The sequence below is a fragment of the Balaenoptera acutorostrata genome, chromosome 19 (genome assembly GCF_949987535.1).
Source record: "Balaenoptera acutorostrata chromosome 19, mBalAcu1.1, whole genome shotgun sequence".
Classification (NCBI taxonomy): Eukaryota; Metazoa; Chordata; class Mammalia; order Artiodactyla; family Balaenopteridae; genus Balaenoptera; species Balaenoptera acutorostrata.
In genome coordinates, this window is record NC_080082.1 from 58,487,038 (window position 1) to 58,513,796 (window position 26,759).

At 42.8% G+C, this 26,759-nt stretch overlaps 1 protein-coding gene across 1 annotated transcript in view; it reads right to left on the minus strand.

The window, feature by feature from the left end:
• Positions 1–26,759, minus strand: part of LOC103005028 (sulfotransferase 2A1) — a 43,024-nt gene that overhangs the window by 14,638 nt on the left and 1,627 nt on the right. The window contains 2 exon segments of the mRNA XM_057533728.1: positions 13,243–13,346; positions 16,167–16,199. Of these exon segments, the coding sequence (XP_057389711.1) occupies positions 13,243–13,346; positions 16,167–16,199 (137 nt within the window).

A 26,759-nucleotide genomic window follows, 5' to 3' on the forward strand; every position in this document is an offset into this window, starting at 1 on the left:
TTTCTTGCAAGAAGCCATAAAAGCATAGACCAGATGAGACAAACAGAATAACTGTAGTTTGTTTACCCGACTCTTGACAAGTCAGCAGGTGAAGCCAAAGATCAGGGATGCCCAGAACTCACTCCTCAATCCCCCCAATGTCTATTCAGTTTTATGTGTTCTTACTGAACTACTGATACTAACTTAAGTCCTTTAATATCTACCAGTTGACCCTGACAATGTCAATGATGATTAGCTAGTCTTATGTGTCAACTTAGCTTGGCTATAGGATCCAGGTGTTTAATCAAATGCTAGTTGAGGTGTTGGTACAAAGGCATTTTGTAGATGTGATTAACATCTATTATCAGCTGACTTTCAGTAAAGGAGATAACCCTTGATAACATAGGTAAGCCTGATCTAATCAGTTGGAGGATGTAAGGGCAAAAACAGGTTTCTTGGAGAAACCTCAAGACTCAAGATTGTGGCATCAAATCCTCCCAGAGTTTCTAACCTTCTGACCTGCCCTACAGATTTTGGACTTGCTAGCCAAATTGCACGAGCCGATTCTTTAACATCATTCAATCAGTCAATCAATCAGTCAATCTCTTATTATTGATACATGAGCCAATTTCTTAAATTGCATGAGCCAATTCCTTAAAATCAGTTAATCAATCAGTCAATCTCTTGTTGTTTCTGCTTCTCTGGAGAACCCTGATACACTGCCCCTCACCTTATGCCACAGATTACCCCTCTGATCCTTTCATTTATCTAACATTCCATGAATGAATTGAACACTTACTATGTGTTGAGTCCTAATTTGGTCCAATGATTTCCCCTCACCATTTAGGTTTAGACTCAACTCAAGACATGCCACGGTGTCTGGATCTCCCTGGTGGATATCTAAAATTCCAGGTTATTGATGCCAGGAAGGGAGCTCGATAACCAGCAAATTCTCAACACAGAATTCAGAACTTCTCTCCAGTTCTGTATAATCCTCTAGGCACAAACATGAACACTTTTTGAAATAACGTACTTTCGAGATTAAGTGCTCAGCCAATGAGGTCTCTTAATATTATCATGATCTCTAATCTTAATCTCTTAATACTTTCATTATTAGACATTCTAAACACAATCCTCTCCTTAATCAGAGCCCTATCTCTGAACTTTATCTCATCCCTAACCCAGTGTCTCAAACTTTATCATACCCTCGTGCATTGTTGGAAGGAATGCAAATCGGTACAGACATGGAAAAACAGTATGGCGGCTCCTCAGAAAATTACAATCTGAACCATCATATAATCCAGCAACCCCACTTCTTGGTATTCAGCCAAAGGAAATGAAATCATGATCTCGAAGAGATAGTCACTCCCCCATGTTCATTGCAGCATTACTCACGGTAGCCAAGACATGGAAATAACCCTGGTGACCTTGTTGAAATACAGGTTGCTGAGCTCCATCCCCAGAGTTTCTGACTCAGTAGGTCCAAATGGGGCCCCAGAGTTTGCATGTCCAACAAGTGCCCCAGTGATACTGATTCTGCTGGTTCCCTTCGAGACCCACTAGCTTTTGATATTCCCTGTGGCCAACCCAACAGGGGGCCTGTGGAAGGGAAAGAAAAAAACAAAACAAAACATGGGGTTTGAGTAAGAGAAAAGTTAAGTTGGAGTCCCAATTACAGAATTCCAGGTATACCAGGCGGAAGGTGATTTTTTTTTTTTATTTATTTTTTTGGCTGCTTTGGGTCTTCGTTGCTGCACATGGGCTTTCTCTATTGCGGTGAGTGGGGGCTACTCTTCGTTGCGGTGTGCAGGCTTCAGTAGATGCAACATGCGGGCTCAGTTGTGGCACGTGGGCTCAGTAGTTGTGGCTCGCAGGCTCAGTTGTGGCACGCAGGCTCAGTAGTTGTGGTGCACTGGCTTAGTTGCTCCGCGGCATGTGGGATCTTCCCGGACCAGGGATTGAATCCCTGTCCCCTGCATTGGCAGGTGGATTCTTAACCACTTAACCACTTTCTTAACCGCAGAAAGACCTGAGCAGTTGTGAAGTCAGCAGGGAAATGGGTTCGTTAAAGCAGAACGATGTGAAATTTCCTTGGGTCACATCCAAGAAATGAATTCTAGGATGGATCCAAAATCAAATGTATAAAATGAAGTATGAGTGAGAAAACAAACACCAAGGTTTGCTGTCTTAGCAATGCTTTCTATGTTAAGGAACTATCATTATCTGTATTTTAGATTTAGAGAAATGGGAGCTCAGAGTGGTTAAGAGTTTATCATGTATAAAGAAGATGTGGCACATATATGCAATGGAATATTACTCAGCCATAAAAAGAAACGAAATTGAGTTATTTGTAGTGAGGTGGATGGACCTAGAGTCTGTCCTACAGAGTGAAGTAAGTCAGAAAGAGAAAAACAAATACTGTATGCTAACACATATATATGGAATCTAAAAAAAACAATTGGTTCTAAAGAACCTAGAGGCAGGACAGGAATAAAGAAACTAGAGGCAGGACAGGAATAAAGACACAGACATAGAGAATGGACTTGAGGACATGGGGAGAGGGAAGGGTAAGCTGGGACAAAGTGAAAGAGTGGCATGGACGTATATACACTACCAAATGTAAAATAGATAGCTAGTGGGAAGCAGCCGCATAGCACAGGGAGATCAGCTCCGTGCTTTGTGACCACCTAGATGGGTGGGATAGGGAGGGTGGGAGGAAGATGCAAGAGGGAGGAGATATGGGGATATATGTATACATATAGCTGATTCACTTTGTTATACAGCGGAAACTAACACACCATTGTAAAGCAATTATACTCCAATAAAGATGTTTAAAAAAAAAAAAAGAGTTTATCATGTAGCTGCTAAGTGGCAGAGCTGAGATAGGAACGCTGGCAGTTTCTTTCCAGAGTCTGTGCTTGAGCAGGTTGAATAGTGGTCCCCAAAGGTACAGCCATGTCCTAACCTCTGGAACCTATGAATGTGACCTTATCTGGAAAAACGTTTTTTGCCGATGTAATAAAGTTAAAGATTCCAAGATGAGATAGATCATCCTGGCTTACCCAAGTGTGCCCTAAATCCAATGACAAGTGCCTTTATGAGAGACAGAATAGGAGAAGACTCAGGATTAGGGCTAGGGTTAAGGTTAGGGTTAGGGTTAGGTTTAAAGTTAGGGTTAGGGTTAGGGTTAGAAGGCCATGTGAAGATGGAGATAAAGATTGGATTGATGCAGCCACAAGCCCAGGAACACCTGGGGCCACCAGAAGCTGGAAGAGGCAAGGAAGGATCCTCCTCTAGAGTTTTGGAGAGAGCATGTTCCTGCTAACATCTTGATTTGGGGCTTCTGGCCTCCAGAACTGTGAGAGAATACATTTCTATTGTTTCAAGCCACCAAGTTTGTGGTAATTCACTATGGCAGCCCCAGGAGACTAATACAGAGCTCTTTGATTCCGTGCTACACTGCTCTTTCCAGGGCCACATGAGTCTTCCCTATAAGATGATCCCATCAATTCCATTGCGCAAAGCTGAAGCTGTCTCACGTCATTCAGAATCTCACCCATCTCAGGTGAGGTCTTGGATTCCAGGCCACTTACGATGCCAGGAAGGGAGGACAGACTCCAGAAACACGAAGTTCTCGACACAGAATTTAGAACTTCTCTCCTATTCTGTATGATCTTTAGCCACATATATACCGTACAAAAATGAACACACAATACTGTTGCATTTGAAAGAAATCCAGTGATTTTTGTATAGCTTTGCACGCCAGCCGCTTTGTCCCAGAATTTGCAGAATATGCACATAACCCTACCAGAGAAGTCGAGATGAGTGCAAACGTTTGAGCAGGGAGTGCGTGGAATGGAGAAAAGGCCTGAGGTCATCCTTTGACCCCAGGGCACCACTGATGGCCGTTTAATGGTACTTTCAGATAGAGTTCCATCTCTGCTTTGAACAGAATGTTCTGGCACCTGAGAGATAGAACAAAGCATCAAGCTCCGCTGTCCACCTCATTAACCTTAATGACATTTATACAGCTCTCATCCATACACAGAGTGCTATTGATTTCCGAGAACCAAAAGGCTGTTTCGTTACTATTTTACTAGATTTACCGAGATCCCATCTGCAGTGCTGGGTGATAGCTATGTGAATCATCTAGTGATCAAGGACCCCTGCTTTCTCACAAGGACTTTCCTACAATCCCGTGCCCTCATCCCATCCCTGACCTTTTCAACGTGCTTCCTGCAAGCACCATATAATGCAATTTTGTTCCTTTGAAATAGTTTTCGTTTTCTTTTTTCTTAATTTGGGTATTTAACTTATTTTAATTGACTGTTATCACTAACGCATTTTTTAAAAATTAATTAATTTATTTATTTTTGGCTGTTGGGTCTTTGTTGCTGCATGCAGGTTTTCTCTAGTTGCAGTGAGCGGGGGGTTACTCTTCATTGTGGTGCACGGGCTTCTCATTGCAGTGGCTTCTCTTGTTGCGGAGCATGGGCTCTAGGCACGCGAGCTTCAGTAGTTGTGGCACGTGGGCTCAGTAGTTGTGGCTTGCAGGCTCCAGAGCGCAGGCTCAGCAGCTGTGACGCACGGGCTTAGTTGCTCCACGGCATGTGGGATCTTCCCGGACCAGGGCTCGAACCCGTGTCCCCTGCATTGGCAGGCGGATTCTTTTTATTTTATTTTATTTATTTATTTATTATTTATGGCTGTGTTGGGTCTTCGTTTCTGCACGAGGGCTTTCTCTAGTTGTGGCAAGTGGGGGCCACTCTTCATCGCGGTGCGCGGGCCTCTCACTATCGCGGCCTCTCTTGTTGCGGAGCACAGGCTCCAGACGCGCAGGCTCAGTAGTTGTGGCTCACGGGCCTAGTTGCTCCACGGCATGTGGGATCTTCTCGGACCAGGGCTCGAACCCGTGCCCCTGCATTGGCAGGCAGATTCTCAACCACTGCGCCACCAGGGAAGCCCCATCACTAACGCATTTGATCTTACAGCTTTCAACTGTTTTCTCTTTCCTTAGTCCTCCTGTCTTCTTTCTTTTTGTCTTTGCTTATTATTCGTTGGAGGTTATTTTCCATTGTTTCTTCCCCATTTTTAAAAAGGTGTTTGTGCTGCTTGAATTCTAGTGTCTCTAAGGGAGCTGTAATTGTTAGGAGTCTTTCTCTCTTTTTTTTTAAATGATGAACTAAACGCCACTTTTGTAAGTCCTTGCTCATTGGACTTCTTCTGGTGTTTTTTTTGTTTGTTTGTTTTTGTTTTCTGGTCAAAACCAATCCCCTTCTTTGCATAGCAGAAGAGTAAGCATATAAAAAAAGTATGTTTCTCCAAAAAGCTATGAACTTATTTGACGTTTAGTAAGCCAACTTGCTTTATCCATAATTCTTTTTAAAACAGTTTCTTCCCTAGGTTTGTTGAGATATAATTGAATAACACTGTGTAAGTTTAAGGGGTACCATATGATGATTTGATACACATATATATTGTGAAATGATTACCACAATAGGGTTAGTTGACACCTCCATCATCTCACATAATTACCTTTGTGTGTGTGTGTGTGTAGTGAAAACATTTAAGATCTACGCTCTCAGCAATTTTCAAGTTTGTAATACACTAATGTTAACTATAGTCACCATGTAGTGATGACTGCTAGGGATGTAGTTACCTAGACTTTTCATCTTATAACTGGAAGTTTGTACTCTTTGACCAAAATCTACCATTTCTCTCACCTACCAGCCCCGTGGAGGCTACCATTCTACCCTGTTTCTTTGAGTTTGGCTTTTTAATTTTATTTTATTAAAAAAAATTTTTGTAAACTCTTATTTTATTAAGGGATCCACTTCTATGACTCATGAAGCCCAGGCTGAGTTTACAGTCATAAGTTCTGGAGGTAACGACACCCCACTCTGGACTTTCTGGTTTTAACCACTGTCTTCTCTCTCTACCTTAACCCAGACTCGTGAGGCCTCAATCCCTGCCCTCCTATTCCTGGAAGATGGAGTTTGGCTTTTTTAGATTTCATGTATAAGTGATGTCATACGGTATTTGTCTTTCTCTGTCGGACTTCTTTCACTTAGCATAATGCCCTCAAGGTCCATCCACATTATCACAGATGGTAGAATTTCCTTCCTTTTCATGGCTGAATAATATTCCACTGTATGAACACACACACACACACACACACACACACACACACACACACAGACACCACCTCTTCTTTATCCATTCAGATGTTGATGGACACAACTTGTCTCCATATCTTGGGTCTGGCTTTCTGTGCGTACTCACTAGCCGTCTGTAAAAGCTCGCTCCTGCTGCTGTGGGGGGTGTGTCCAGGGATTAGGTCACAGGTGGGTGTGCATGTGTTGGGGGGGTAAGGTGTGTGGCATTGCCTCTGGGCCAGCAAGGGGGGTACACAGGGGAGGTGTCCCCACTGGCTCCAGGGTGAGCGAGGGGGTCCCTGGTGCGGTTACTGGGATCTCTTCTGTTCTGACCCTTGGCTGCTTTTCCCCTAGCTGCTCACCACCCCCGGTCTTGCCGCTCATGATGCAGTACAGGTAGACCTCGTTTTATTGCAGTTCACATATGTTACCTTTTTTTTCTTCTTAAACAAATTGAAGGTTTGTGGCAACCCTGCTTCGAGCAGGTCTATCAGTGCCATTTTTCCAACACAGTTTGCTCACTTCATGTCTCCGTGTCACATCTGGTTAATTCTCACAATATTTCAAAACCTCCACCCACAAAAAATTGCGACTCGCTGAAGGCTCAGAGGATGGTCAGCATTTTTTAGCAATAAAGTATTTTTTTAAATTTTTTATTTATTTTTTTGGCTGCGCTGTGCAGCATGCAGGATCTTAGTTCCCTGACCAGGGATCAAACCAGTCCCCCCTGCAGTGGAAGCACGGAATCTTAACCACTGGACCACCAGGGAAGTCTGCAGTAAAGTATTTTTTTTTAATTTTTATTTATTTTTGGCTGCTTTGGGTCTTCATTGCTGTGTGCGGGCTTTTCTCTAGTTGCGGCGAGCGGGGGCTACTCTTTGTTGCAGTGCGTGGGCTTCTCATTGTGGTGGCTTCTCTTGTTGCGGAGCACGGGCTCTAGGCGCGCGGGCTTCAGTAGTTGTGGCGCGTGGACTCAGTAGCTGTGGCTCATGGGCTTAGTTGCTCCGCAGCATGTGGGATCTTCCCGGACCAGGGCTCGAACCCATGTCCCCTGTATTGGCAGGCGGATTCTTAACCACTGTGCCACCAGGGAAGTCCCCACGTAACTTTTACATGCGCTGGGAAACCAGAAGATTTGTCTGACTGGCTTTATTGTGATATTTGCTGGACTGTGGTGGCCTGGAATCGAACCTGCAGCATCTCTGAGGTATACCTGTGCTCTGCATGAGGTGAGAGAGCAATGGGAGTCTTTGGCAGCATCCCCCCAGCTGGGGTAGCCAGGCACTGACTCCCAGACTCTCACTTTCACCCCAGGGAGAAATCACAGCCCAAAAGGTCACCCTTGGCACCGAGCTGTGCCGTCTTCAGGGAGGGGTGACGTGGATAAAGTCGGGTTGTTCCTCTTACCCTATTCAGTGCATCCAATCTTGCATTTTTCTTCCTCCAGCTGTGTGCTGAAATTTCCCTGCTGGACTCCAGGACCAACACAAAGGCTCTCTTGTCTGTGGGCAATTGTCTAATTCAGTGTCCTCTGGGGGCTCCTGGACCCCAGAGCCAAGAGGGGCTGGAGTGGTTCACAGGCCACTGCAGTGTCCAGAGCTGGGACCCGGATCTGTATGCTTATTACTCGATGCACCAGTGGGTGAGTCTCCTCCAGGGTCCCTGGGCGTAGGTGCTTGTGACAGAACCAGAGTCAAACAGGGTTGTAGCCAACTCCTCAGGGTCCGGAGCTGTTTCCAGGTCTATCGTTGGGACCACAGTCGGTGAGTCAGCTGCACGGGTGTGAGCCTGCCTTCACAAAACGGGTCTCCTCGTCCTTGGGCTGAGAAGGCTAGGAATGGGACTTCTTGGATGTAACTTATAAAATTAACTTGAGCAAAAAGGGAGCCTTTATTGGCTCCAATAACCAAACCAAGGAAAAGACAGAGGTAGAATTCCAGATAACTGGAGGTAAAACTGTCCACCGCATTCTTTCTTACAGCACGTGTTCTTTCTATTGGTCAGAATGATCGGGGTAGGACGTATTTTGAGAGGCAGCTGATGAATCCCATAACTTCTGCCTCTTCAAGAACACTGAGACTTACCTAAATACTGTGGAAGAAAAAAGAGATTAGAATCAGTATCACAGTCTGTCACCATTCAAGACAGAATAATCCTTGTTCCTCCCTGATGGGAGATATGGTCTATTTCTAAGAACAAAATAGCATGAATAAGTAGAACAGGAGGAGAGAGGAATATAGGCAATCAGTGGCCAAAGGAAGGTGTCAGTATTTCTCTCTCACTGTCACATGCAATATGCCATTATGGATCATTTTAATTTGCTGATTAATTTTTTTTTAATAAATTTATTTTATTTATTTATTTTTGGCTGTGTTGGGTCTTCGTTGCTGTGTGCGGGCTTTCTCTAGTTGCAGTGAGCAGGGGCTACTCTTCGTTGCGGTGCGCGGGCTTCTCATTGCAGTGGCTTCTTTTGTTGCAGAGCACGGGCTCTAGATGCGTGGGCTTCAGTAGTTGTGGCACGTGGGCTCAGTAGTTGTGGCTCACAGGCTCTAGAGCTCAGAGCTCAGTAGTTGTGGCACACAGGCTTAGTTGCTCCACAGCATGTGGGATCTTCCCAGACCAGAGCTCGAACCCATGTCCCTTACACTGGCAGGCAGATTCTTAACCACTGCACCACCAGGGAAGCCCTGCTGATTAATTTAACATAAATTATCTAGTCCATTATTTGAACAAATTTATTAAGCTGATAATTTTCAACATTAAGGAGGTTGTTAAAAACGGTCAGTCTCATAATATTGACTGAGGATAATTTGGAATAACTTAAAATTTAACACACACACTTAACACATACATATTCTTTGACCCAGTGATTTCCCTCAGCTATTTTAATAATAATTTAAAAAAACCCTTACACACTTACTAAAAACCAGTGTAGACGGTACCCATTCGGTCATAGTAATACCAAAATATTAAAAACAATCAAATTGTACTTTGATGGGGGAATGGTATATCCATATTATGAAATTTGATTAAAAGCATGAAGAATAGTGAGGAAGGCTTAGGCATTCACGTGGAAAAATCTCCATAATGTATATATTTAATTGAAGATCAAGTCACAGGACAAATGGGACAGTATAGTTCACTTACTTTTTAAAAGACCTTAAAATTTTATATTTGTGCAAATGCATAGAATGAACCTGGAAGAATACATCCTGAATCGTCAGTTGTATTTGCGGCCGTGAAAGAGAGGAGGAAGGCAAGAGGGAATGTAGGAGGGAACAGTAGCATTTTACTCCCTATATTCACGTGCTGCTTCAATGTTTAAGTGAGCATTTACTCACATATTACTTGTGTAAATCAAAATACATATTAAAAAATAAAAGTAGGGACTTCCCTGGTGGTGCAGTGGTTAAGACTCTGTGCTCCCAATACAGGGGGCCCAGGTTCAATCCCTGGTCAGGGAACTAGATCCCACATGCATGCCACAACTAAGGAGCACGCTTGCCACAACTAAGACCCCGTGCAACCAAATAAATAAATATTTTAAAAAATAAAATAAAAGTAATGCATGTATATAACTACAAACATTAGACAGCATATAAAGTACTAAGAATGTGGAACCTGTCAACAGTCCAGCACAAATGTGACTATTATTAACATTTCCTCATACTTATCTGTCCAGGGACTTTTTTCTATATTTATAATAAAATACTTGTATTTTTAAATTGTTGTGTTTTCTTAAGGTCGTCTACCTTCTAATATAAACATCGTATCTTGAATATTTTTCGTGTCATTAAATACCAACCTACACATCTATTTTCAATACTCTATTTTACTGTGCCTCTTCTCATTCAATAACAACTGATGGATATATTAACTGGTTTTTTTTGGTCATCGTGATGACCGTTGCCTTACATACATATTTGTGCAGTCGTTCAATGTTTTCTTTAGGATACATCCATAGGATGGCAATTGCTGGGCATCACTATTTATTGACAAGGAGAATTCAAGGTTACCCAAACCCTTGCTCACCTGTAGCGGGAAGGAAGGCTCTGTGTTCTCTTTCAATCTGTTAATTTCAAGGCAGACTGCCTTCTACATCCCATTCATCCTCATCCCATTCATCCTTCTGCATTTTAAACCTACTTCTAATTATTGTTATCTTTTATTTTATATGGCTGTGCACTCCACCTTAAATCTCATTTTATAAAAAAAAAATTGGGAAAGTATGGGACGGAGGGGAAAAAAGAAAGAACGAGAGAAAAAAAGGAAGCCAGAGGAAAATGCAAACACAACATCACACTTACTCTGTATTAGGCCCATCTTCATAAGCACCATAAATAGTTATGAATGGTTGCCTATAAAATGCCCATTTTAAATCTATTTAATAGATAAGAAAGTGGGCTCACAGAGGTGAAGTAAATGGTGAATTAGTGATTAGCCACTGCCGAGTATGGCCTTCCAAAGCAGAAAGGTAGCAGGAGCGTAGGAAGATGGGGTGGAGGAAAAAGTTATTTACATGCATAAAACTGAACATCTCTCATGAGGGAGAGTGATAAGCCCTCTGAAAGTCTTCTCTTGAAAGTAGGTTTTCAATATTATAGATAATGTAATTAATGGAACTAAACATAGATTCCTATTTACTTGGCTGCTAGGAAGCTCTGCCCCAACTGTAGTCTCATCATACAGCCTATACAGTGCTAACTTTATCTCTTGCTATATGACTCTGAATTTTCCTTGATTTTTCATCTATTAACTAAATTTGTTATTGGAAGGCTAATTATTTTTAATAGCCATCTCAAACTTTCTGGACCAAGGGAGTAAAAAAGAAAGAAAGGAGGGAGGAAAGAAGGCAGAGAGAGAGAAAAAAACATCTGTTTCTGAGGACCCAGTCTGTGACAGTACTGGGAGTGGTCCAGGAAAGTAGGCATCAGATGGGGATTTGGAGCTGGGTCACTCCCAATCTGTGAGGGCAAGGAGGAGCCCATTACTGGTGGTAGGTGAAGAACACACAGCCCGTGGTGCAAGGTAGCAGTCCAGTTGTTAAAACTCTCCCTGGAGCTGAACTGGGATGGTATCCTGTGGAGGGGCATACACTAGCTGGTTGAGAAATCCCAGGAAAAAAATCACTATACAAAGGATGAAATTGGATGGCTATAGCCAGCACCATTGATACCCTATTATAAGGTAATAAAGAGCTTGCAGATGAGTAACATCCAATTCAAAGCCAAGTTTAGAAACCACAGAACCTTCCTGGCATCTTACCAAGTTGCAAATCTGCAGACCAGCCTAGGAATGAATAACTATTGGCCGAGCTCCAGAGAAGGTTCAAGAATCAATCAAAGTCAGTTGGGGGAGAAAGTGGGACCCCTTTTTATACAAAACAACACAGTTGCTGTGTCTGGGTCCCAAACGGGGCTTTGACTCTTCTGGAAGCCCAACAAGAAAGGTCAACCCAATCACTCACTAGAGTTACAATGTGGATAGGGAATGCCCCACATGAGTCTTTATCTGTGTGTTACTGGTGTTGTTGACAATGACCACAAAGACTTTTCCAAATTAAAGACTTTTCCAAATTAATGGCTATATGAGTTTTGACAAATGCATAGAGCTGTGGGTGTGGAAATGAATACTGATTTTAGCCATCAGTATTCATCCTGAGTCCAGGCTAAATCTCTTACTTCATCTCTTACTAGCTGATTGGCTGAGATGCCCTGGCTCTCAATGTCCATTTCTACATCCATAAATTTTCAGTTTTGTTGGGGAGAGAGATATCTAGTGGAAAGCTCATAATAGAGTGTATAGTATGGGCTCAGTTAATGGAGATGGTTGGCAAGTGGTCTCTGCAAGAAACTTTATTAAGAAGATGGGATTTGACACTGGGTTTGGGTATTACCTAGCTTCGTATGCTTTAGCTTCCTCGTTTCTCTTCGGGCATAATAACACCTATAATCACGTCCCGAGCTCATCATGAAGGTTGCATGAGACACTATTGTGCACCCAATAGAATCCTCAATATAATTTGAGCATAGAAATGGGTAAACTCTCCAATGTCTGTTGACCACAGTTTTCTCCTTCCCATATCTTCTTTTGAATGGAAACTAACCTCATTTCTTCATTCGAATGAGGTCACGATCAAATCATTCAAGCCAGGGGCCAGCAAATTAGAGCCCGGAGGCCAAATCCAACCCACCACCTGTTTTTGGATGGCCTGTGAACTAATGGTTTTCTCATTTTTGAATGGTTGACAACAATGTTTGTACTTCCAATTACTGAAAAATTAATATAATAGAGAAGCAGACATAATACGTAAATAAAAAAACAAATGGTTGACAAAAGCCAAAAATCACAAGGTGACTGATATTTTGTGACATCTGAAAATTATATGAGATTCAAATTTCAGGACCTATAAATAAAGTTTTAATGGAATACAGCCATGTTTATTATTATTATTTTTTAAATTACTTGTGGCTGTTTTTGTGCTACAAGGCAGAATTGAGCATGGTTTGCACAGCCTAAATTATTTACTAGTAGGCCCTTTATAGGGAATGTTTGCTGACCTCTGATCTAAGCCATCACTAGATGATCTAGACCCCAAGCTTCCCTTTCCATTAATCCAGAGGGTCCCCACCTTAAGAGATCTGTAAGACCCCCATTCCATCCTTCCCCAGCCAACTTACTTGTAAGGAGAGCATTGTTTCCATTTTCCATCTTGGTTGTAATCTTTTGTCAATGAGCACCAACTCCGATTCAAAACATAGCCTTCCTTGGTGCAACTATCAAAGAGTTGATTTCTGTACAAGAAAGGGAAGGTACACTTTGGGGGATCTGCAGAGAAAGGGTGGAGCAGGAAGAGAAATATGAACATAAAAAGGCTTAAGATTAACCATTGTTACACCAACAACACAGGCTTTTTCTACCACACAGAGCTGTCTTCAAGGTGGTTAAACCATTTAGAAAAGTCAGGATTTGGACTCAGGTTTATCTGACACCCAAAACCAAGTAGCCAGCTGCTGTCACTTGCTTCTTGGATCCTAGGCATCTAAGACAACCCATCACAGGGATCCTCACCTTCCGCGGTACAGTACCGCCATCTGCCTTGGAATACCTCATCAATAGAACACCAGGCATAATGACTGCGGACAGAGATGCAGCTGTAGTAGATAACGTCGCCATACGCAAATGGAAAGGTACAGGAATGGTTAAAGAACTCTGGAAAAGAGAAAGCAGGCAGAATGTGGGGCAAGCTTACAAAGGGAATTGACTTTCTAACGTCTATCACACTTATTGGCACCAACTGCCCCCATATCCACCTTTGGCTGGCTTTGGCACAAAATGTATAAGTGAATATCAAAGGAAACCTATTTCAACCCGGACGTGGAAGCAGACTGGAGTCAGTGGCTTCCTTTTCATGTAAGTCCTCTAGTGACTGTGCACCAGATCTCCTAAGCCGAAACTCTAGAGTCTTTCTTAGATTTCTCTCTCCTAGAAAAATAAATCTCTTAGCCTGTCAAAGTTAGTTCCTAAGTATCACACAAAGCTGTCCACTTCCTTCCACACCTTTTGCCTTGACTACTCAGTAACTTACTTCTGGATGCTTCCAACCGATTTGTCCTGTCTGTTCTTCACACTGTAGGGGGTATGTTTGTTCTTGAATACTAACCTGACTCTGCCATGCATCTATTCAGATTCCATTACTCTTAAGATAGGAAATAGGATTGAAATTGCTTATGATACCCTACTTGATCTGGTTCCCAAATACACCTCCAGCCTCACCTTAGCCCACCCTTCCTTGTGTTCTCTGTGCTCAAGCTTTGTAAGGTTTCCCAAGTGTACCACCATCTTTCTTGCCTTGGGGTTGTATAGACATGATCTCTGCTTGGCACACCCTCTGCCTGTTTACCCTCCTCTGATGTTCAGCCTAAATGTAAATCTCCATGGAACTCCCTTGAAATCCAGACTATGCCGGATCCACTTGTACTGAACTTCCAACTTCCCTTATATTTCTTATAAGTTCTTACATTTATTTAACATGTAATGACTTGTTCAGTGTCTCGTTTGTCAGAAGTGACCACACATATCTTGTTCAATGCTAGACCCATGATATCAACGCATAGGGATTGGTCCATACTAGAAACTTAATAAATATTGGTTGGCCCTTCATAAGCCTGAAATAATTTTGATGCAAGAGTCATTGATTTTTAGTATTTAGCAATTACTTATTATTTATCAACATACATATTTATATTTTTATTTAATAATTATAGTATTACTTTAAACAAGTATGTTAGTACTTTTATTTATTTTAAAATTTTATTTATTTTTTATTATTATTATTTTTGGCCTCGCCATGCAGCCTGCAGGATCTTCGTTCCCCGACCAGGGATCGAACCCGTGCCCCCTCCAGTGGAAGCATGGAGTCTTAGCCACTGGACCACCAGGGAATTCCCATTAGTACTTTTATTATTTAATTACACTGTAATTATAATATTTATCATTTAATATTTTAAATTATTATTTAACAATTTTCTATTACTTAGAATTAGTTATGACTATGTTCATTATTTGTGAGTTAGTTATAACTTATTTATATAATGAACTATTATATAGCTTACTCTGTGCTGGACATAACGTGCCCAATTTACAGAGACTAACACGTTTAATGATATCCTTACATCAGTCCAATGAACTGGGTACTGTCAGCTTTTCCTAAGGTCAGCTTCTCCCAAGGTCAGCTTTGGTCCTCAGCATATGATCCCAATTTATAAACAAAGAAACCCTGCTGTCCACTGCTCTGAAAATAACTTTCTTCTGACCTCAAAACCAAGAGGGCGGGCTTCCCTGGTGGTGCAGTGGTTGAGAATCCGCTTGCCAATGCAGGGGATATGGGTTCGAGCCTGGTCCGGGAAGATCCCACAAGCCACGGGGCAACTAAGCCCATGCACCACAACTACTGAGCCCACATGCCACAACTACGGAAGCCCACGCGCCTAAAGCCCGTGCTCCACAACAAGAGAAGCCACCACAATGAGAAGCCCACGCACCTCAATGAAGGGTAGCTCCCGCTCGCCACAACTAGAGAAAGCCCACACGCAGTAACGAAGACCCAATGCAGCCAAAAATAATAAACAAATAAAATAAATAAAAACACAGTAACAAAACAAAATAAAACAAGAGGGCTGACAGGCCACATTTTCCCACCATAAACTCCAGGCTGTGTTGGTTCAACCCCCAAACAAGTAATTGGTGGCTGAAATAGTTAAAAAGCCAATCAATATTTTTCATAACTAAAGTTTCCCTTTCACTGGCTTGACTATTCCCACAGTGTTCCCACATCTCTGTTTCTTTCTTGAAACTCTCAACTTCATGAGAGCCATAGGTTAAAATTAAGTCCCACTTGTCTGCATGTGGATGTGGTTGAACTCTTCCAAGAATTGGGATATTGTGGCAAAGCTATCTATGATGAACCCATAAGAGTTCCATGATTAACTTTTAAACTTTAAAAATAGACACACAAAAAAATCACATGTATGATTCCATTTCTATGAAATGTCCAGAAGAGATCAATCTATAGAGACAGAAAGTAGATTAGTAGTTGCCTGTGCCTAGAGATGGGAATGGGAGTGGTTGAAAATGGATACAAGGGATCTTCTTGGGGTGATGGAAGTGTACGAGAATTGGATTGTGATGATGTTTACACCGCTCTGTAAACTTACTAAAAATCATTAAATGGTACATTTAAAATGGATGAATTTTATGGTATGTAGATAATATCTCTACATAGAAGCCTGTTAAAAGTTAACACACAAACAATAAAACCCACAAATGCTGATGTTAATTTCTGGAGGAACAGGGGAGGAAATCTTGGCTACCATGATCAGGGAGGGCCTTTTATGCCAGAAGAACAGTGAAGGAAAGAGTGGAACAACAGGGAGGTAAGTGCAAGGGACTTTCAGGAACATAACATTGTTTCATGGGTGGGGTGGGGGGCTAACATTTGAGATGCTAACAAATAAAAAGATGTCCCCCTACCTGGATACAGAGGACGGATACGGACAATCAAGTCTGAAAGAGAAAAAAAAAGGGTAAAATTTAGACCACCTCCTAAAATACTCCATTCCTAGACTAATGGCTGTTATAAGTACCTTGAAGTTCATGCAGTCAACTGCTCTCCTGCTGCAGAAAAACTATCACATTTTGGATGACTTGTGATAACTTCTAATTGGGAGGGGGGTGGGTCCCACCCGGCGGGGGTCCCACCCAAGACAGTATCCACCCAAGACAGCCCATTAATTCAGGTATGAGCTCCAACTATTCCCAAGGTCTTCCTTTGTGTAATTTAGAGTAAATCCACCCTATCCAAGGTCACTCAACTTCTACCCGTTGGTTGAAATTCCACAAGTCCAAAGCTTGGAGGGAACATTCTAGCTTTTGCCCACAAGCCAACATTTCAGGAAAACAACATGTTTGTTTGTTCAGTGCTAGAGGTTGAATATTTCCAGCAGCCTTGGTGATATTTTTTGATTTAAAAAAAAATCATTTTGCTCTTTTATCATCCCTGAACCTTTATCAGGACATGTCTCAGTGACACCACCACCATAAAAGCGAGTTGGACCCTGTTAAAGACTAGGAAGGAAATACAAAGACCTGTTCATCAATAACATTAGCTAATGTGTGGGTTTTTAAAATTAATTAATTAATTAATTAATTAATTTTTGGCTGTGTTGGGTCTTCATTGCTGGGTGCAGGCTTCCTCTAGTTGCAGTGAGCGGGGGCTACTCTTCGTTGCGGAGCGGGGGTTACTCTTTGTTGCGGTGCGCGGGCTTCTCATTGTCGTGGCTTCTCTTGTTGCGGAGCACGGGCTCTAGGTGTGCAGGCTTCAGTAGTTGTGGCACGTGGGCTCAGTAGTTGTGGCTTGCGGGCTCTAGAACGCAGGCTCAGTAGTTGTGGCACACTGGCTTAGTTGCTCCACGGCATGTGGGATCTTCCTGGGCCAGGGCTCGAACCCATGTCCCCTGCATTGGCAGGCGGATTCTTAACCACTGCGCCACCAGGGAAGCCCTTAGCTAATGTTTAATTGGGCATTCCTATGTTCCAGCTATTGTCCTCAGTTGACCTTCACAACAGCCCTATGAAGGAGAGACTATAATTTAGAACCCTATTCTCCTCCCCGACCCCGAAAGGTTTACGGGCAAGAAAAACATAGGCAACAGAGAACTAATGGAAGTTATATGACCACTGATTAGTGGGAACAAGGTTCAAACTCAAGAAGTCTTATTTTGGAGATTGTGTTCTGGTCATGATATTTTTTTTTCTATTTTTTTAAACATCTTTATTGGAGTATAATTGCTTTACAATGGTGTGTTAGTTTCTGCTGTATAACAAAGTGAATCAGCTATACATAAACATATATCCCCATATCTCCTCCCTCTTGCGTCTCCTTCCCACCCTCCCTATCCCACCCCTCTAGGTGGTCACAAAGCACGGAGCTGATCTCCCTGTGCTATGCGGCTGCTTCCCACTAGCTATCTATTTTACATTTGGTAGTGTATATATGTCCATGCCACTCTCTCACTTCGTCCCAGCTTGCCCTTCCCCCTCCCCGTGTCCTCAAGTCCATTCTCTACGTCTGCGTCTTTATTCCTGTCCTGCCCCTAGGTTCAGAACCTGTTTTTTTTTTTTTTTAGATTCCATATATATGTGTTAGCATACGGTATTTGTTTTTCTCTTTCTAACTTACTTCATTCTGTATGACAGACTCTAGGTCCATCCACCTCACTACAAATAACTCAGTTTCGTTTCCTTTTTATGGCTGAGTAATACTCCATTGTATATATGGGCCACATCTTCTTTATCCATTCATCTGTCGATGGACACTTAGGTTGCTTCCATGTCCTGGCTATTGTAAAGAGAGCTGCAATGAACATTGTGATACATGACTCTTTTTGAATTATGGTTTTCTCAGGGTATAAAAATAGAACTACCATACGACCCAGCAATCCCACTACTGGGCATATACCCTAGACACGATATTGATATTACCTTGGCGTTGTCACTTACCTGTGCAAGTGACTTAACTGATGTGCCTCACTCTCTTGATCTTTGATATAGTGATGCTAATTCATAGGTTTTCGTGAGATTCTGTAACGCAGGAGGTACCGTGTGGTGAGTATGGCATCCGTATTAGCCAACAGCAGCCTTGCTTTTCAGAAAGTAGCTAACAAGGTGTCAACGTTTTTGAAGTCGTGGTTAAATAAACGATTATTATGAGTGGTCTCCTGTACTTAATGCCTTCTGCTAATTATCTCACAGAAATGATGCTTGCAGCGCCCCCGTAAAGTCGGTATTATTACATATTATATTTATAGGTTACATATTATTCACGATGATCTCCATTTTGTAGGTACCGAAACGGAGTATAGGTTACATATTATTCACGATGATCTCCATTTTTGTTAGGTACCGAAACGGAGACGTATAGAGGGAAATCGCTTGTTCAAAGCCAGAGAACTAAGTAGTTCAGGTGCTCTGACTCCAGAAACTGAGCCTCTGAAATAATCCTGCCTCTGGGGGGCGCTGTTTTCGACTCCGAAACTCTTCTAGGAGGTGCTGCCCCAGAGCTGAAGCTCTGCTGTGTGCAGATGAGGGTCACTTTAGGATAAAACTATGGGTACTTAAATTTCGTTATAAAGGTTAACAGTAGCTGGGTGAGTTTTCTGCTTTGTCCAGTCACGGCGGTTAACATTTACACCCTCTTATCTGACAGTTTTTAATCTTCACAGCCTTCTCCTCATTTTACAGATGAAAAAGCAGAGAGAAACTTTTCACTTAAACCTTTTCCACACAGTCCAAAACGGGTGCAGCCTGGACTCGCATCCAGCTCTGTCTGATTCCAGGAAATAAGCTATTTCTTTCACCACCCTGGAAATGGTCCTTTGCCATTTCATCTGCTAATATTGCTGAACAAGACTAAATCCTTACCGACCCCCTGTCATTGTTATGTCTTTAATCACATCGTTCGCCTGGCCAAACATTACCATTTTTACCATCTGATCCCCGCCCCCTCCTCCTCCTCCTACAGCTGTTAATGAGAAGAAATGCCACCATTAACATCGACTGAGGACTTAACAGTGTACCCAATGTGTTCTGAGAAAGAGGAAGCTAAAGGCAGCCCCCCAGACACCTGAAAGCTGACCTGACACTGGGGGCTACCTAGCCATATCGTCCTCCAATCAGGCATAACACAACTCACAGAATCATGACCTCAGACAAGGTTACTCTGAGATCATGAGAAAATGAGGTAAAGCAAGACCACTTCAGCATTGTGTACAAGCACAGGCAAAAGCAAGTTCACTGTGTTACAAATTACTAAACACCCCCTCCCCTTGGCCAAAAAGAGTGACTGCTGCTTCTTTGTTGATTACACCTTTCTCCTTGTGCTATTCTGTCTTCACTCTAGAGAAGATTTATTGAGATACCCAGGCATAGAATTGCCTCCACTTTCCTAGAACATCCAATCTTGGGTGAGGCCCAGCTTCCTTAACCTAAGACCCCCCAAATCTCCCAAACCCTAGAATAGGTCCTAACTACCTCTCAATAAGACAGCCCATGGTACCCCATGTTGTGTGGTCTTCTTGTCTCCAATGAGTGATAAACCAATTTGTTCAACATCCCTGTGTACCCGGCAGGCTTGGGTTAGATGCAGGGCATTGACAATTCCAAGGATTTTGCCTACCTTTTCTATTTTAATCCTTACAACGGTGATAAGAGATAAAGATCACTTGCCTTCTATTGAATTTATTTGTTTTCTGAAAGGCAGTGCATATGGTTCAGACTTCAAACGAATTATGAAAGGGAAATCATGTAAGTCTTCCCGCCCATCCCTGACCCCAGCCTCCCCACAGATAACCATGCTGTAATTCTTGTGAAATTTACAGAGACAGTTTATGAATATTCAAGTGTATGTATTAATAACATTTTATTCCCTTTTTACACAAAGGAGAGCTTAGCCTACATACTGTTTATTTTGAAACTTGCTCCTTTAACAAAAGGTCTTGGAGAACTTTCTAAAGCAATACATAATAAACTTCTTTCTTTTTCTTTCTTTCCCTTTCTTCCTTTCTTTCTCCCTCTCTCTTCCTTCCTTTTCTTTCTTTCTTTCTTTCTTTTTTCCCTTCTTTCTTTCTTTCCTTCTTCCTTTCTTTCCTTCCTCCTTTCTTCCTTCCTTCCTTTCTTTCTTTCCTTCTTTCTTTCTCTCTCTTTTTTCTTTTTATCTATCTTTCTTTTTTATTGTAGTATGAACCCTTTACATGAGATCTACCCTCTTTATAAAATTTTAAGGCACAAACCAGTACTGCTAACTATAGGCACCATGATTTCCAGCAGACCTCTGCAACTTTTTCGTCTTGCACTACTGAAACTTTTTACCCATTAAACAAACTCCCCATTGCCCCTTCTCCCCAGCTCTTGGCAACCACCAACTCTACACTCTGATTCTATGAGTGTGACTATTTTAGATACTTCCTCTAAGTAGAATCATGCAGTATTTGTCCTTCTGTCACTGGCTTATTTCACTTGGCGTTATGTCCCCCAGGTTCATCCGTGTTGTTCCATCGGGCAGGTTGTCCACCTTTCTCTTTCTTAAAGAGTGTTATAACCATTATATAGATGAGAAGGCTGAGGCTTAAAGAAAGGCAGAGTTACCTGCTCATGATCACCCAACCAGCTAGGATTTGAACCCAGAATCCTCCAAATCCTCTATTCGGCGCTAACCATTATGCTGTATTTAAAAGATATTACAGACATTGGATAGAATCTGTCTCCTGCCCGTCTCACCCCAAACCACTGCCTCCTAGGTCTCACTTTTTTCCTCTGTCCTCCCCTCCTCCCCTCCCTCCCTCATCTTGCCATCTCACCTGCTTTCAGCCCGCATATACAGAGAACCAGGGACACCCAGCTCGCCAGATTCGTCATCACCTCCAACTTCCTGCAGATGGCCTGCACCGTAGCAAGTGTTGCCTCTGATTTTATACTCTCCAATTTCTGCCCCTCCCACTCCAGCGGCTCCCAGAGCACACAGACTCACTGCATAGCGTCTTCTTCCATGCCCTAAATCTCACAGTGCCTAGAAAAATTAGGAACATTCATCTTAGAATGCTCTCCAGCAGCATCCTGAAAATGTGGTCCCTGGACCAGCTCCATCACCCTCACCCGCAAACTTGTTAGAAATGCAAATCCTTAGGCTGTCACACCAGACCTGCTGAAACTCTGGGGATGAGACCAGTCACCCATGTTGTAACAAGCCCTCCCGGTGAGTCCAATGTTCGAAAAAGTTTGAGAACCACTGCTTTAGAGCTCGCTTAACACTTTCATATCCATTCCATATCATTTACTCCCTTGATTATTAAAAAAAGAGAGAGAGAGAGAGAGAGAGAGAGAGAAAGTCCAGCAAGAAAGGCAAAGCCAGCTTTAGTCTCCTGGATAAGTAAGGCTCAGAAAGGCTAAGCATTGTGCCTTGTGGTCAGCCAGTATGTAGAAAGGACAGATCTTTTTTTTTTTTTTAATTTATTTATTTATTTTTGGCTGTGTTGGGTCTTCGTTTCTGTGTGAGGGCTTTCTCTAGTTGCGGCAAGCGAGGGCCACTCTTCATCACGGCGTGCGGGCCTCTCACTGTCGCGGCCTCTCTTGTTGCGGAGCACAGGCTCCAGACGCGCAGGCTCAGTAGTTGTGGCTCACGGGCCCAGTTGCTCCGCGGCATGTGGGATCTTCCCAGATCAGGGCTCGAATCCGTGTCTCCTGCATTGGCAAGCGGATTCTCAACCACTGCGTCACCAGGGAAGCCCGAAAGGACAGATCTTAATCCCAGTTCCTATGTGTGGGCTTGGTCCACTTTAGAATTCCTTTCCCATCTGCCATCTCTGGAGGGATCCGGGAAGAGCGCTTTATAAGAGAGAGAAGGGATTGGAAGAGTGACTTCCCCTAAGGAGGCAGGTATCCTGGTGCAGGGCAATCCAAGATGAGGAACAAACCATCCTGGAGATCAAGCATCATGATAATGTCAGGAAGGGAGGGAATTAACGCTCATCCTTCAGCACCTGTCTGTGCTGAGATCTTTTCAGACATCACTTATGCCCCATTTGCAAAACATAGGAAAACTGGGTACTGCTTAGAAACACATTTGTCTTTTCTAAATAGAGGTGAGAAAACAGAATACAGGAGAAGTGGAAGAACTGATAAAGGCATGGAGAAGCTGAGTCTCTCCTGTCTGACATGTAGGCTCTTTCTTTTTCTATTTCTCTATTTTGCTGGACTGTTAGATCTTAACAGAGACTCTGGCTGCTCTGCAGGTAATGAGGTCACCTGTCAATCATGAGTAAGCAACGTGGCTGGCATCACGCACAGAGCTGAGAGACATCTCGCGCAACTTCATGGCATGGGAATTATATCCCTGGTTTGACATCTGGGGAAACTGAGGCTCCAAGAGGCAACGACATTTGTCAGAGTTACGTGGCTTGTGCCAATGTGGAAGGGCACAGATTCAACCCGGGCAGTCTGACATCAAGCCATCTTGCTCTTGCCCAACCCATTGTTAGCGAGGTCTTACAGGTGCCTTCATAGGAAGCCTGGTCTCTTCAGAGTCACAAGTTCAACTCTTACTCTGTACCCATGAACTTACTTCATCTCTGACACTTGCTAGTAGTTTTCCAGTAGCTCTGGAAAACTACTTTTGCTCTCTGAGCTTGCACGCCAGATCTCTAAAACGTTTGGGCTACCTGCATCCAATTTGAGAGCCCAGTGAATACTCTTTTTTTTTTTTTTTTTTTTTGAGTAATTCCAATTAATCATTTTCCATCACACCATAGTCTATCACTCTTACTGTCCAGGATACCTACCAACAAAATCAGTGGAATGTGAGGTCAGTTTTCTATATCTATTATAATTATTATTTTCTATACCTATTATTTGATGGGCTAATATCTGTGGCAGATATTTGAGTTATTGTCATTGTTTAGGGAAGATAGTTTGTGCATCTTTGACTTTGTCTCTTTTTTTTTTTTTTTGGTGAATTTTAAAAAATACTCAGTGCTAATGATAACTTCTCCCCAAGATAATGGGAGGTTATATTCCTGAATATTTATGAGGTTACCGAGGCGGTGATGAATGTGTGCTGAGTTGGTGAGGCACATTCTAGAGATTCACCCCACCCCACACCCTAAAGTCATGGGCAGGATACTGTGTGCAGGACCCAGGACATCCTACCCCCTGGACGGGCTGAAGTCAACGTCAGAGAGAACCCATTATTCCTTTCTTGCTCAACTGAATAGTCATTATGCTCCAAGGTGTTCAACCAACTGTGATAAGCTATCTTTCAAAACCAAAGTTGGTGTCTAGCCAACAGTACTGGGAGGGATGGGGTGAGGATGAAAAGACAACTTGACCAAAGTCATGAACGTACCAAGAGGCAGAGCTTGACTTGCACCCTAGAGATTCCATATGAATACATCTAACCACAGGGAAGTAGAGAGAAATTACCAATAGTTCTAGCAGCAAGGGGATGGTGTGGGGCTCAGTTTTATCTTCTGCAAAGATGAAGAGATGTATGCCACTGGGTTTGAATTCTTGCAATGCCAGCTCTAGAACCAGTGGAAAATATACGGGCATTAATGTCAGAGGGACTAACTTTGAAATCCCAACTTTCCCACTTATTCACTGGGAACACTAACTAAATAACTTAACCACTATTTTTTTTTTTTACAAGGGTTGCTTCATGTCTGTATTTCATAGATGCACAGCACAAGACGAATAGCAGGCGTTTAACCTTACTAGTATCTGTTGTTTTTTAAGGGTGAGGAATTGTAGATAAGGTAAGTAAATCCTGAAACCCTGTGTATTTGTCTGCTGGGGAGACCATAACAAAATACCACAGACTCAGTGGTTTAAACAACATACATTTATTTTCTCATGGTTCTGGAAGCTAGAAGTCCACGACCAAGGTGTTGGAGAATTCGGTTTCTGGAGAAGGTTCTCTTCCTGGCTTGTAGAGGCTGCCTTCTTGCTGTGCTTCAGGTCTTTGCTCTGTGCTCATACGGGGAGTGTGGGGGGGTGGGAGGGAAGGAGGGAGGGAGAAAAGAAAAGAAAGAAGGCAAGAGATCTCTGGTGTCTCTTTGGGGGTTAGAGCATTCACATGTGAATTTGGGGAGAGACACAGTTCAGTCCCTAATACCCTGATTTATCTCTGCAAAATGAGATTGTTAATCTCAGCCTCATTTACACCATGGGAGAATCTGAGATTGTAGGCATGCATTGAGAAGCACCATAAAAAAGGAAAGATGTCTTGATTCTTGGAAAAGTTGACCCATACCCACGTGTAGACAACTGGAACTTAATTTAATCTACAGCTCTCATGCAGTTGATAATTTCAAGAGAGAACTAGGCAGAATTCCCTGGCGATCCAGTGGTTAGGGCTCCGCGCTCTCACTGCCAAAGGCCCGGGTTCAGTCCCTGGTTGGGGAACTAAGATCCTGCAAGCCGTGCTGCCAAAACAAAACAAAAAACGAGAGAGAGAGAGAGAGAGAGAGAGAGAGAGAGAGAGAGAGAGAGATAGAGGGAGAGAGAGAGAGGGAGAGAGAGAGAGAGGAACTAGAGATGTGAGAACCCACAGACACACAGAGAAGGATTGAAGAGATAGTGGGTGAGCATTTTGTTAGTGGCCAGAAACGCCTGGTTTCAGTGTAATATCCACCTCTTTCTCACTGTGAGACTCTGGGCAATTGGACTCACCTGTTCCAATCTGGTTTTTCTCATCTATAAAATTGGAGTCGGGCTTCCCTGGTGGCGCAGTGGTTGAGAATCTGCCTGCTAATGCAGGGGACACGGGTTCGAGCCCTGGTCTGGGAAGATCCCACATGCCGCGGAGCAACTAGGCCCGTGAGCCACAGCTACTGAGCCTGCGCGTCTGGAGCCTGTGCTCCGCAACAAGAGAGGCCGCGATAGTGAAAGGCCCGCACACCGCGATGAAGAGTGGTCCCCACTTGCCGCAACTAGAGAAAGCCCTCGCACGAACCGAAAACCCAACACAGTCCAAAACATAAAATAAATAAATAAATAAAGTAGCTATTAAAAAAAAAAATTGGAGTCATCAAAATATACTTTATTTTCCCCACCAAACTACTCATTCTGCCATCACATCTCCGTACATGACACAACCGTTCCCCTGGATGCATGGGTCCCACTGGAGTCACCCTTGATTTCTCTCTCTCACCCTATATCCAATCCACCAGCCAACCCTGCAGACTTTACCACTGAAATCTATCTTGAATCCAGCCACTTCCCACTTCTTCTTTTCTCTTCTTAATTTTTATTTGAGTATAGTTGACTTACAATGTTGTATTAGTTTCAGGTGTACAGCAAAGTGAATCACTTATATGTATACATATATCCACTCTTTTTTTTAGGTTCTTTTCCCATATAGGCCATTACAGAGTATTGAGTAGAGTTCCCTGTACTATACAGTAGGTCCTTATTTATTTATTTATTTATTTATTTATTTATTTATTTATTTACTTTGGGCTGCGTTGGGTCTTCATTGTGGCACGCAGGCTTTCTCTAGTTGCAGCGAGCGGAGGCTACTTTTAGTTGTGGTGTGCGGGCTTCTCATTGGAGTGGCTTCTCTTGCTGTGGAGCACAGGTTCTAGGTGCACGGGCTTCAGTAGTTGCAGCACGTGGGTTCAGTAGTTGTGGTACGTGGGCTTAGTTGCTCCATGACATGTGGGATCTTCCCGGACCAGGGCTCGAACCTGTGTCCCCTGCATTGAGAGGTGGATTCTTAACCACTGTGCCACCAGGGACGTCCCTATACAGTAGGTTCTTATTAGTTATCTATTTTATATATAGTAGTGTGTATATGTCAATCCTAATCTCCCAATTTATCCCTTCCCCTCCTTACCTCCTGGTAACCAGTTTGTTTTCTACATCTGTGACTGTACTTCTGTTTTGTAAATAAGTTCATTTGTACCCTTTTTTTAGATTCCACATATAAGCGATATCATATGATATTTGTCTTTCTGTGTCTGACTTACTTCACTCAGTATGACAATCTGTAGGTCCCTCCATGCTGCAAATGGCATTATTTTGTTCTTTTCTATGGCTGAGTAATATTGCATTGTATATATGTACCACATCTTCTTTATCCATTCCTCTGCTGATGGACATTTGGGTTGCTTCCATGCCCTGGCTATTGTAAATAGTGCTGCAGTGAACATTGGGGTGCATGTATCTTTTTGAATTATGGTTTTTTCTGGATATATGCCCAGCAGTGGGATGGCAGGATCATATAGTAGCTCTATTTTTAGTTTTTTAAGGAACTTCCATACTGTTCTCCATAGTCAGCCACTTCCTACTTCGCCAATGTTCTCTCTCTAATCCAACCACAATCATTCTCCCAGTGAATCACGACAGCTGCCTAAGCAGTTTCCCTGATTTTTACCTCTGCCTCCCCTAATTCTCTCCACACAGTAGCCAGAGAAAGATACTGTTGCTTCTAGGATGAGAATACCTGATAGCCTTCCAAGACTTTAGAAAAGGACGCCAAAGCCCCTACTTGATCTGACCTCTGACGTTCCCCAT